General features: G+C 45.8%; 1 protein-coding gene across 4 annotated transcripts in view; it reads left to right on the top strand.

Annotated features, from left to right (window-relative positions):
- CADPS (calcium dependent secretion activator) overlaps positions 1–13382 on the top strand; it is a 221290-nt gene that overhangs the window by 128407 nt on the left and 79501 nt on the right. For 3 of the 4 annotated variants that reach the window (XM_074879024.1, XM_074879023.1, XM_074879022.1), the window contains exons 12-13: positions 4908–5044; positions 10291–10478. In XM_074879024.1, the coding sequence (XP_074735125.1) occupies positions 4908–5044; positions 10291–10478 (325 nt within the window). Of the gene's footprint in view, positions 1–4907; positions 5045–10290; positions 10479–11541; positions 11707–13382 lie in introns of all 4 variants that reach the window. The other variant, XM_074879021.1, reaches the window with a different exon arrangement.

Raw genomic sequence — 13382 nt, 5'->3', positions numbered from 1 at the left:
AGACACATATATATATATATATATCTCACTTTTCAGAGGTGGCAATGCCATAGTGCACGGCAAGGAGGGGACTTGGTAAGTCACCAGCCGACACTGCCAGCAGCTCGCTCACAATCAACAGCCTGGCATTTTAAGTCCCAGTACGTTTGTGTTTCCCCACCACCACCACCTCCAGAACACCGGTATTTGCTAGTAAAACCTCTCGCTCCACACGGCCGAACAAAACGAGGTTTCTAGGCGCTTCCCCTGGGTATTTGTTTAACGAGTCACAGCCCAGGCGTGTCCGTTAGCTCGGCTTAGGCGGCGAGAGCCAGAGGGGACCCCGCTGGCCCTCGGAGCCCGCGGCAGGTTGTGGTGGGCACGCCGTCGCCCGCCCGCCTGCCGTGGTGCATTGCCAGCGAGCATCATGCAGGCTGGAAAACTTCTCCCGCTTTGCCCGGCCAGGCCAGCGAAGAGTTTTCTAGAAATATCTGTAAATGAATAGCTGCCATCAATCATTGTCATTCCTTTATTTCATGTCTCCTGATGAGGTTGACTAGTGTCATTGTTTGTTACTGTCCAAACCACATCTTCATTCTTGTAATGTCAAGCAGATATGACAAGCACACATTTTCCAGATGAGTAAGATACAAAGTCACCTTTTAATTTACAGTTGTTTGGGTTTTTTTGTTTGTTTGTTTTGTTTTGTTTTTTAATAAACAAACGTGTCATAAAATTTACTGGATGTTCGGTTGCCTTTGGTACTAAAACAAAGTCACTCATTAACGGAAAGAAATAAATCCAGAGTAAGAAATTCTTAAAATAAAATGGCTACCTAAAGCCTTTTATAACAAGAATTCTTTTATGGAGCTTGTCCCCCACTATTAACTTCACTGCTCTCAGAGCAAAATCTGCCAAAATTATTGCTGGAGCAAAAGAAATGCAGAGGGCAGGGAAATACATTTAAAAAAAGAATGAGAGATTTGACTGTTTTGTCTCTTCCTTTTTAAATAACAGTTAGATAAAGAGAAATACAGCCCTCAGAGGACCAAATGGTGGGACAATCCTTTGATTTTCATTATTGTTGTTGTTGAAATCTTTGTGTTCCTGACACTGGCAGATTTTTAAGACTCTGATTTCAAACACTTGTAGGGAGTGTGTGTGTGACAGGGGGCTGGTTAATGGAGTCAGTATAAAATGCAAACTGGATAAAAATGAACAAAATAAACCTGGCAGTCTTAAAAAAAGACCGAAATGTAGGTGACCAAGTGTAATATAAAAGGCCAGAGTCTGCAGTTTTCCAGAAGAAAGGCTCGTGGAGTCTGTGCTGCCCATTTCCCTCTGCTGGCAGCCTCCCTTCCGAGACCACCATCAAACACCTTTCAGCTGCAGTTGTGTTCAGCTTGTTTAAATATGTAAGATAACTTTTGTGGGCCTGCAGCAGCATTTTGGCTGGGGCCCCGAACAAAGAAGCACCAGCGAGCTTGGCACGGCACCTTGGGAAGGGATTGTAAATTACTGGAGCATCATATAACTTTCTTTCTTTGGTTTCTCCTTTCTTTTTAGGTAGAATAACAGAGCAGGGTCAAAAAAGCAACTGTATTTGACTGAAACAATTAATTTAAAGTACTTACAAATTAGCTGTACAGTCTGGTGTGAATATTAGCCATTCTCATTTTGTGCTTTGTTTAAAATCTCATTCAAACTGTACAAGCCATTTTGAAAGAGGGTAGATTATACATAAACCTTATTTCATATGCAGATGTTGGCATTATTTTAAATCACAGATCAGCTGTCTGGAGTGGAGTAATAATATATTTAGATCTACCCTTTTCTTTTTCTATTGCCTAGGAAGTTTAATGCTTTCGGTATAATTGGATTCCTAAATTTCATTTTTAAAAACGAGTCCATTGGAAAAATCAAAACGCAAAAATCAATTGCAAGTTGCATGACATGCTTATTTTCTAACGATTAATTAAGGGAAGGTGAGTTTAGTGTAGCATTGTCTTTTTTAACCAGCTCCGAGTTATTCTTAAGAATTCTAAGCATCTGGCCCAGAGCAGATATTCCATTTGAGAGAAATATGTGTATGTATTACCATTCTCCAAAGACATCTCCAGTTCACACCACGCCAGCTTTATCCTCTGCAGCTCTGCCAATGCGAAATGGTTTGCTCACGCCAGAGCTGTAACACTGGGCTGCTGCAGGGAGAGCTGTGGCTGGTCATCTTCCTTCCCATGGCAGAAAACCACATTTTAAACCACTGACCGAGCAGAAGTCATGCGGCTCATACTTTTTTGGTCACTTGAGCTCATGCAGTGCCATTTCTGATGCTTCTCTCTTCAGGTGGTTGTTCTGAGGTGGGGAGATTTGGGGCAAATGGGCTTTTGAGTGGGCACTCCAGTGGGATGCTCAGTAAGGTGTGGCTTCAAAGTGGTTAAAGAAAGTAAAATTGTCCCTGATTATGGACAGTCACGAAGGCTGTTTAATCACAGTGTCTGTTCTCACGCTTGGCAGGGAACTGTCTGTGCCCCTTGGGCAGGGAGATTTTAAAAAGCCCAGGACAGACCCTCGGCTCCATGGAAGCCAGCAGAGCTTTAGTCAGTTCACACCAACTGAAGGTCTACTCTGTGCCCACCTTGCTCAGAGAACATAAAGTGGGGAAAAGATAATTAGTCTGGAGTAAAAAATACTAATTTCAAACATGCTTTCTAGCACATATGCTCAAAAAAGTTCACCAGCTAAAGGGCTAGAGGACTCTTCAAATTTCCAGCTGATTTACTCAGCTCTCAGAGCCTCGTTGGCTGAGCAGGAGGATTGACAGTGTATCAGGGCTCCTAATTGAAAAGTAATAAAATCTCTGAGCGAAGCTGGCAAATGAAGGCCTCCAGACAATTTGTCAGCTTGCAGTCAACTCCAAGGAGCTGGGCAGAGCAGCAAGCCATTAAAAATAGTCTGATAATATCTGTTAAAACATTTTGCGGGCACTAGGGATGAAACAGCATAGACAAATTCTTTAGGAGTGAATGCAATCAGATCGATCTTGGCCCAAAGGGACAGAGACAGTGGGGCAGAAAGCTGCCAGAACGGACAAGGAGCTGGCCTGTGCTGTGAGCCCAAGGGCTGGGTGGGTTTTGCATCCCACACCCAAGGATGCTAGAAAGGTGCCGTGAAGGTGATGTGCTCATGGGGGAGGTGGTCCCTGTCCCCCCAGCCAGTCCTCATGCTGCCACATCACTTGGCACCACTGGTGGCTTCTTCTGTCCCTGTGCTGAATGCATGGAGCCGCCGGTGGAGGCAGAGGGGGGATTTGGGACCAGGGAGGGAGGCAGGGGGGAGGCAGCAGGACCCGGCGCATGGTGCGAAACAGGGGAGCGGACCCTCAAAAATTAACCAGCTGTAGGAAAAAAAACAGTGTTTATTCATCAGAGTTTTAATGAGGAAAATTGCCAGCTATTGCTGAAATAAGTATTGCTAGCAGCTAATTGAAATGTTACATGTTTTAATTTGTCTGATTTCTTTCCAGTGGGTGATGTTATTTATATAGTTTGTATATAGCTAACGACAGACTATACAGAAAATGTAAAGATCGCTCCCAATGATCAGTAGTATCTGAGAGCACAGACATGAACGAGGTATTTAGGAAGACATGCCATCCTTCACAGCTTAATGTTAAATAGTAATACATGTATAAAAGAACACTGTCTCATTATCATTTAAAGCTCTTTTTGTTTTTTTATTTATTTTTTTAAATTAAGGATTTTTGTTTTTTCTGGTAAAGAGGGATTTTGTTTTAAAACAAATACAGTTACCATATACTACTATTGTGGAAAACTGCATTTTTGTGTCCTTTCAGCCACATTGTTTCAAGGCCACCCAGTTCCCCTAGGAGGCTATAAACAGGGGAAGGATTTAAATCCTATTTTCTTTGTCAAGGATTTGGCAAGAACCCATATAGTAGGAAGCTGAGCACGGACAAAACCGAGTGAAAGGTGTCCTTTAATTCCCCAGCCGCTGGTAGAACAAAGCCTGCTCCCAGCAGGGTCCCGGCTGGCCGCACCCAGGCCGGCTTGGCGGCTTCATTTCAACTGCTGAATTCGGTGTATTTTTAGTTAACCATGTTGAGATTAATTAATTAGCCCCTAGGAGTTAGTGCCTGTAAACGTCACCCAAAGCAGAGAAGTGTGAATACGTTAAGGCTGTTAATTCACCAAAAAATGGCAGCTCATAATCCAGGCAGAGGAAATTCAGTCCCTCCGTCGGGATGACTGGCAGCTCTGCCACACTATCGGGTTACTGCCTCAGTGACAACAAACTACATATCAATTTAACTTCTTAGCGATGCTTAAAAGAGCATCTTTTTGTTTCGGTGAGGTAGCATTTAAAGTTGCCATTAGGAAAAAATTGCCGTGGGGAAACAAACATTGGCATTTGGATAAAGAACAACGCAACTGGTCTGATACCTAGAAAACCTAGTAAATGTAGAGAAAAATGCTACAGCTGTAACTTCATTAGAATGGCAGAATCTATTATAATTAACCGCAACTATCTAAATAGGAGCTAATTTACTTATGTGAGCCAAAATTCTGTTAACTTATAGCGTACTGTAAGATACAGAGTAAGTTCTTGGGTTTGTGTTCTGGTTTTAAGTACAGAATAAATGCGCTATAATGAGCAGTTGACAAGATGTTAATTCTAAAATCTTTTGCCTAAATGCAATAAGATAGTCCATAACTGATGCAAGTTGACAATGGGAGGTGAAAAGTGTACTGTATAGCCTGCAAAGAGAAAAGTTAATGGCAATGTAGGGAAGAGGAGATATTTAGCTTTCATGCTTCATACTGTATATTTTTTTCTGTTGTATTTGTCAACTAAAATGTCTTATATCTCTCTAAATGGTGTCTTTCTCTATATGTATAAATGAACAGATGCAGATAGAGCTCAAAAGCATGGCATGGATGAATTTATCTCTTCCAATCCCTGTAACTTTGACCACGCTTCACTCTTTGAGATGGTTCAGCGCCTCACTTTGGACCACAGACTTAATGATTCCTATTCTTGTCTGGCAAGTATATTCTTTGGTCTCTAGTGATATAAACATCAAGCAGCAAAGTCAAAGCTAGTGCGAGTGGGGGCTAATCCCCCTGTTGCTGGAAGACTGACTTCTGTTTACACCAGGTTTGAATTTGGCCCAGAGGTATTTTCTTTTGAGAGGCTACCTGCAGTGAACTGACTGCTGTTCTTCTCCAGTTGCACTGTCTTTATCATTTCTGTTTGCAATGCTTAAAATGTTTCTTCCTGCAAAGGCAAACTCCAGTGTGGGGATGTGAAGTAGAGAGCAGTGTTTTGCAGCCTCCTGCACTGCCTTCCAGAGTCTTCTGAATGAAAGAACAGGGGAAAGATGACGGTCTGGTACCACCTCCCATGTCAATGGAGTCCCACCAGGAATAATTGTGGCCCAGCTTTGTGTCTTTTTATGAGCAGGGATCCCAAGCAGGTAACAGATGGGATTAGTTGAATAACTGCAGTGATGCTGCAGTCTGTCCGTGCTCATGTAGTCGCATGCCCATCCTGATTATTCTCATGAGTGCAGGTTGCAGCTCTCAGCCCACTGCTGTGTAACATGGTCTATAGGACAGTGGCACTGAGATGCTCCAGGACAGTTTGTAGCCTTTGGCTTGGCGGCTCATAGGTACTGTGAGGGTTTAAATGACAAATAACCTTTAACAATACAACTTGAAAAATTAATTTTTAGCTGTTTCAGTGAGGAGGGTGAAGAGGCTCTTAGTTTTTGAGAAAACAACAGGATGAAGCCTTTCTAGAGGGGCCTGAAATGGAAGTCCTGTCCTGAACATGGCATGGGACAGATCCTGACCTCTGCCGCCCTCCTAGTGTTGCACAGAAACCTCCTCACTGAGGTGTCATCATGGGCTTCTTCAGCAGAAGGACCACCCCATCCTGATAGCCTTCGTCTTTTGCCAGCTGTGCAGTCCCTGGAGCTGGGGCTCTTGAATGACTTGCTCTTAAAAGCAGCAACCTGGGAACACAACTGAGCAGTTGGGAGCCAGGCTGTCAGTCTCAAATCCTGCCCTCCACGTCCCCCTCCACCATGGTGCTCCTCTCACCTGCTCTGCTCCTTGCACCACACGCAAGGGCTGATCTCAGAAAGGCTAAGATCCAGTAAATGCCATGAGCAATAGAGAGTTGTCACCTTCCTGATGAGAGGCAGAGCTAGGAGGAATGGTTGTGGATGTCCCTTGAGGTAAGGATGGGGTGGGGGGAGGCTGCAGCGTGCACTTTACTTGCAGATACCCAAGTGGTACAAGTAGGCTTGGTGGGAGCATTGTCAGACCTGCAGCAGGTTTCTCACCGGTTCCATCGAGGTCTTTGCTCCGGCAGGCAGTGAATTTGGCATGCAGCTTCTGCTCCCCACGCATGGCTGACCCTAGGAAGACCATCCCCCATCCATGCATGTCTGACAGGTTGGCTTGCAGCTGGTTTGTCTCTGTGCAGTCTCGGGCCTGGTGAGAGAGCTGTGGCTGTTGAATTAAATTCATGGAGTGGTGCAAGGCTATCACTGAAAATGATTAACAATGTTTTTCTTCAAGAAACCCACCAGCCACTTCTGCTTATTATTGAGATGTTTAGGCCCTTGCTAGAAGCTACTGGAGCGGTGGAGCTCCCCTCAGCACCAAGACTTGTGCCTCTTCGGAGCAGAACATCACCAATTAACCATCTTCTTTCAAATCACCCATTGCAGAGCATTATAAAGAAGAGAATAATGGGCTGTGTTCACCTACACTTGGATTTCACATGCTTCTTTACTTATTGTGATATGGTTTTGTCCTGATTATGGCGTAAAAAACCAGACTGACCTCAAAATTTGAATTCAACTGCACAGAGCTCCCGTTGCTCTTGATATGCCCATGGGACATTGGTGATACCACTGTGCTGGCTGGCTGGGAGGAGCTGTGAGCCCGTGGTAGGCCTGCTCTGTCCACTCTGTGTGCCTCTGGGCAATTGTTATTCTCCCCACAGGACATTCCCATGCAATGTACTGCAGAGTTTTGCCTCGTCACACCTCTTCTTGTTTTCAAACGTGGACGTGGAGGTGCCAGGGAGGACTTACCCGGACACAGTGGCTTACCCTGACACGGAGGATAACTCAGCATCGCCTCCTTTCCATGGAACCAGGTTAAACAACGTTATCGTGAGCCCACTCACTGGCTGAGCCAGGCATCCCTATGAAAACAAACAGGCTGGCTGACTAATCTCAGCTATGGCAGAAGTGATGTTTGCTGGCAGAGAACACCGTGCTGGGGAAGGGGAAGAGCGTTGTCTGCAGAGCTTGCTGAGGGCTCCTTCCCATCGTCCACAGACTGGAAGCACAGTCTCATTCACAGCTCCTCCTGGACTTTTGGGAAGAGTATGCAGCTCTTTCAGCTTAGCATGGACCTCATACACGCATGAGTCTTCATTCCTGTCTGCTTGGATGTGTGTTGTTTCTGAGACTGCCCTTCAGCTCTTCCCAAGACTTCCCAACCCACTGCCGGCATCTGGCTCATGCAGCTGGGTCCCTGCTGGAGCTCTATTTCCCATGATGTGTCAGCATTCGTGGAATTAACATAATACAGCATGGCACGTACTGAGGAAAGGTGGTCTTCCAGAGTGCCCAGCCTAGCCGAGATGATGTGAAGGAGTTGGGTTAAAAGGTCCATGAGGCAGGCCACCAAAATGAACTTATTTTGTTTTTTCTATGGTAAATGGGAAAATTCAGCTACTGAAAAGTGAAAATATTCCCTCAAAAATTCTGTTTTTTGCAAAAGCTGCATTTGCCATTAGAAAAATTGCCAGTGTTTCACCAACCCTGAGCGAGCCTTGCTGTACCCAGCTCCAGAGCTCCTGTTGCACTCCCTGCTGGTGCGTGGGACACATGTCCCCTTCTCAGAGCAGTTCAGCTTCTTGAACACGGTCAGTCGAGCTCCCTGTGCTCTGTGGCCTTCCTCCATTGTCCCCGCCAGGTTTCTTCATGCCATTGAAGACCATCTGGGAGACCACGCTGAGCTACACCTAGCTGTGCTGGGGAGAGACACCCGGCGTGTCATCACTATGAGCTGCGTTTGCCAGACTGGCTGGTTGTCAGCTGGTTGCGCCAGGCAAATCTTAATCAGGAGCCAGGATCTGCCTGAAGATGTGGGGGATTTGTCTGAATACCACCTTTCATCAAACCTTAGATTTTTTTCTGGAGCTGTGGGGAGCAGGATTTACTGCTCCTTTAGAGCCCCGTTCAGCAGCAGGATTTTTATTTCATACCTCTGCTGTGCAAAAGGAGACCACCTGGTCCTCCTGGGCTCTGGATCTCTCTGCCCATGCTCTCATGAGGTATCATGGTATGAGGCTCATCACTGAACCTCTGAGCTTCTGCTCAGGCTTCCCCTCAGTGAGCCATGGCAGCGATATTAAGTGGTTGCCCCCATCCCTTCTGTCCCCCTGAGGACCAGCACTTCTCAGAGCCCAATGCACGGGGCAGTGTGGCTGCGCTGGATGGCTGGGTCCAGCCTCCTGCTTCCTTCACCCCAAATTCTGGGTGTGGTACCTGGCTCCAGTGAAATTAGTGCCAGCCTTCCCACTGATGTCAGTAGGGCCAAGATTTCACCCCACAGGGATCCTCTCTATGTATTGGGTGAATATAGCGATTTCAACTGCATTTCTACCCCAGTAACCAAATGCACACGTCTTTCTATCACAGAACAGTTACAACATTTCTATATTTTTACCATGCCTGATCACCAAAGACTTGTGTGAAGAGAGGCAAGGTGAAGAGACGGTCCACGGATGTAACAAACAGGCAACGTAAAGAAATCCAGAATCAAGCATAATACCACCAACCAAAAAGCAAACAAAAATACCATTAAAAGCGGTGAAAGCAAATATACCCCTCCCAAAAAATAGGCTTCCAGAGTGCCGTCCCATCTGCATTGTTCTGTGTCTTCATTTTGAAATGTGCATTCTAGTGATCCCAGCACTGTAGCTACTCCCTATATCTATCATTTTCCCCTCATTATTTTAATTCTTTTCTCAATCTGTTTTGGAGTTGGCCCAATAAGGATGAGCAAATCCTTCTCTATGTCTTTGAGCTCTTAATTGATATTTCTTCAACTCTTTTCAAAGCAGCTATTTTGGCATCTAGAAAAGATTTGGTGTCATCTGAGTGGTAGAAAATATATTTTAATCTTTCACAGCAGTGTTGTTTCTAAGATGTAGCATTTGGGGTAACAGATGGGGTGGCAAAGAAGTTGCCTATAGGGGCAGTGCTCTGCCTCAACTACTCTCCCGCCCGCTGCAGGAACTTTTCAATTAAACGATGAAAGATTTTGCAGCTTGATGCATTCCAGAGCTGCGTCTTAGCAATTGTTTAGCACCCAAATTTCCATGTAAATATTGACGGTTTTGCAGCATTTTGAAAAGCAATCTACAAGAATATTCTGGTTCTCGCTAGCGCCTTTCCGGAAGGCAGAGGCGCGCTCCGCTTCGGCTGTCCCGGGACGTTCACCGGAGCCATCCCCTCACGGGGAAGGACGTCCTGCTCAGGAGCCTGGACGTTGCACCACAAGCCGTGTGTCACCAGGCCCTCAGGACTGACAGACAGAAATAGTCTGAGGTTTCTGGATGTGTAAAGAAACCCTGCTCATGAGCAGAGCTTCCCTTGCTTCGATGCCGAGGAGGTGGGCGATGGCAGAGCGCGTTGCCAGCGGTATGCAATAAGGACAATGGGAAACGTCCCTTTCTGATATTGTGGAGCTGCCTTCCTCTATCTGCAGGATCTTCCTACCTGCCAGATGCAAGAGAAGTCATTATTCAGTGTAATCGTCCATGTTCTCCCCCAGATCAGTCTTCTTGCTCCTGGCCAAATGTACAATCCCATCCCCGAAATGAGATTACTGTTTCACGCTGTTTAAATAACCAAACCTTTGTCATCTCTTAAAGGTGTAAGTCTTTTTTTTTGTCTTTTTTTGTCTTTTTTTGCTAGGCACTGACATGAACTGGCCTAACTTTTCAGCATTTAATTGACATTTCCCTTTAATGGTAGCATAATATGTTTTTATTAACAGTTGCACTGTGTACATGCTGTGTTTGGGTGATGATATACAGATTGTATTGTTTTAAGAGTGACCTCTCTCCTTTTTTCCTGAACATAGCCTTAGGTTTGTATTTATTTTATTAGAACAGTTGACCACTACGCCTCCAAATCTGATAGCCTTTGTATATAATAACTTATATTTAAAATCAAGTCTCTTTATTTCTAAACAGGGCTGGTTTAGTCCTGGCCAGGTCTTTGTGCTAGATGAGTATTGTGCACGTAATGGAGTGAGAGGCTGTCACAGACATCTCTGCTACCTCAGAGATTTGCTAGAGCGTGCAGAAAACGGAGCTATGATTGACCCCACCTTACTTCACTACAGCTTTGCCTTTTGTGCATCACATGTTCATGGCAACAGGTAAGGAATTCTTCTTGACTAGCAGCTCCCTGCCAGCAAGGGATGACTTTGTCAAATATAGGTTTCCTTGGATAATGCACAACAGTCCCCAATTTGTTTTCACAGTGGATGTTTGGCAGCAGCGCTTCTAGTGGCATAGTCGATTTGTTTGTTTGTTTCGTTGCTTGTTTAATGTAAGCAATAAAAATGCACGTAGAAGATCCAGAAATGAGGGTTTTTAACTTTCTTACCCAGGCACCTGGTAGATGCAGCTCTGGACAAGATAGAGTTGAAGTATATGTGACTGTCACAGGTTGAATAAATAGAAGTAAATGATACACTGTGCTGATTTAATTGCTGTGCGAGAGGCTCCGACAAGTTGCAGCCCTGAAATTTTCAGCAGTATCAAACTTCAGTGTTTAGAAGGGCTTTAAGCTCTTGGGCACCCATGTCTCATTTAAAGTCCGTGTGACGTCAGTTCAGGAATTGCTTAGATGTAACTGAAAATTTTATTTTGCTGCTGTTGCAAAGCAGTTGCAGTTTCAGAAGTAGCCCATTCCTTTCTCTCAAATGTGACAAACCTTTGATGGGAGGAACTGGAGCTGTGCTTTTGCCTTTTCTATTTATTTTCTTGACAGCAGTAGCATCTATTGCAGCTTCTTTTTCTGCTTTTTTTCTGTCAAGTTGTATTATATGCTTTGAGATATCACTCTCTATCCTGCATATGCTGCTGAAGAAAGGAATGTTATAAAATAATTACATGTTTTCAAAAACCCTCTGGTAAATACCATCCCAAATTATGACACGCATTGCCCAGGTTTCACGTTGCAAGGCTGCTGCTTGCTTTTGCAGTTACTTTCATACATCTTGTCATGGAAACCGAGTTTTTGCTTCCTTAGTTTCTTTTTTAGTTCTGACTTTCTTTTGCTCGTTCGTTCCTTCTTTGCCAATTGTTATTTGATTTCAGTTGTTTCCTTTCAGTTTAGTTTCCTTTTGTTTTATTTTGAGTTTTTTCATGCTTTCTTCTTGTTTCTTTCACTTTTGCTGCTGGCCTTGCCCCCTGCGTTTCAATCACCCCCCAAAGCCAATACATGGCAGAATTACTTGGTGGGTCACAGCCAAGTGCAGACGGCGAGGGGGGCAAAGCGTCTCATGCCTCTGCCACTGAAGCGGAGACAAAAAAGGATTCCAAAAGGGAGTCCAAAAAAAGGAAAGATTCCAAATCCCAGCCGAATCCAGAGCCGAAAAGGTAAGCAAAAGCGCGCAGTGCACAGAAGCGTGTTGTAGAGGGCACCGGGCTCCTCGGTCACTGAGCACACTGGGCAGTTTGCATCCCTGCAGCACGGGGAGACCAGCTGTGGCACTGGCATTCGGATCTTACACTCTCCTGGGAGTTGGATGGTGTTTGGGCACCCAAGTCCCATAGGGGGTCAGGGCCTTGAGCTTTTTAGGTGTTTGTTTAGAAGATGGCTCACATGGTGTGTAGGGGATGAGACTGGGCAGGGGATACTGGCTGCCTCCATCACCCCTCTTCTATAGGCAGGGCTCATCCTGGCAGGAGACTGTTTTGGGGACAGGACCTGGCTCAAAGCCTGTTGGCCCATAACGGAGAGGAGGTTGGATGCTGGTCATGGCTACCCTGTACACCTCTTCACAGGTCCAGTATAACCAGAGCTGGAGCCTCCTCTTCATCAGGGTTGGTGGCAGGAGGTATCTGATGGTACCAGCCAAGGTGACACCCTGCCATTCCCTCCCCATGGGACTGGAGAGTTGTTGGCTCAGGAAAATAGCTTGCTTTAAAACCTGTGTGGTGTGTAGACCCCAGTCCCATGCCTGTACAGCTGCCCAGGACTGTGTGTGGTGGCTGCACCATGCTGGGAGACTGCTGGGCACTGCCAAAGGGGCAACCCGGCCACGAACGGGCTAATTGAGTAATTCACTTTAAATATTCCAAAAGGAATGAGGTGTTTGGCTATGACTTAGCTGTCTTTGGCTGATGGTTGACTTCACATCAGAAGGCTGAAGGTTCATATTCCTCGGTAGCTGCCGTCTCTCTGTTGCCTGGGGATTCCAGGAGGCTGTGCTGGAGCTGCAAGGCTGCGGCATTGCGCGTTCTCACCAAGGGCAGGCTCTGCATAATCACCCGGGAGTTTGGTGCAGAGACTGTGGGGTGCGGTTTCTGCCTTCTGCTATCGGGAGGTCACAAAAAGGGACCGCAGGGGGTTCTGAGAGAAAGCGCAACTCTTGTCTACCATCAGAAATCTGGATATCTGAGCAGAAGAGTCACGATTCCTGTTCAGAAAGCTGTTTAGGCCACATGCATCATGCATTTGTGAGCTGGCTGCCAGAGAGCGACGGAAAGCCAATATTTACCCATGCAGTCCTTACTGGCAGTCGCGGCGTGTGTAAAGCCAGGTTCACTTTAGCTACATCCCTTCCTCCCACCTGCTGCATCCGTAAGTTGCTCATTGCCTTAGGGCTGGCCGTGCTCTCCCCAGGAAACCTACAGCTCATGGTGGAGCTGAAAACTTTCCATGTAAAATTTGTCGAGGCGGGAGCACGTCTGCCCCAGGACCTGGCACAGTGTCCGACAGAGCATCTTGGAGCAGCCGTGCATTGCGTTGTTATCGGTATGCACGGTGGTCTGGGAAAGATTCAAATTACGAGACATTTTTCTGTTTAACAAAGGCTGCTTCTTCTGTTGAAACTGAGAAAGTGTCAATTTACCTTACAGAAGGAAGTTCCTTCACTTTTAGACAGTAAAAGTCCCGAACGGGTGGTTTAGCTTTCCCCAAAATGAGGTTGGCTGTCAGTCAGAATATGCCACCCAGTAATGAAGGTCGAGCAGGGAGACAATTTCACGTGGCTATCAATCTCCTGTATTAGCAGCAGACAGTGATGGAGCTGAGGTGGGCTGTCTCTTTG

This window comes from Strix uralensis, chromosome 10 (genome assembly GCF_047716275.1).
Source record: "Strix uralensis isolate ZFMK-TIS-50842 chromosome 10, bStrUra1, whole genome shotgun sequence".
NCBI lineage: Eukaryota > Metazoa > Chordata > Aves > Strigiformes > Strigidae > Strix > Strix uralensis.
Note: the sequence above shows the minus strand (reverse complement) of the source record. Positions and strands in the feature narration are given on the sequence as shown.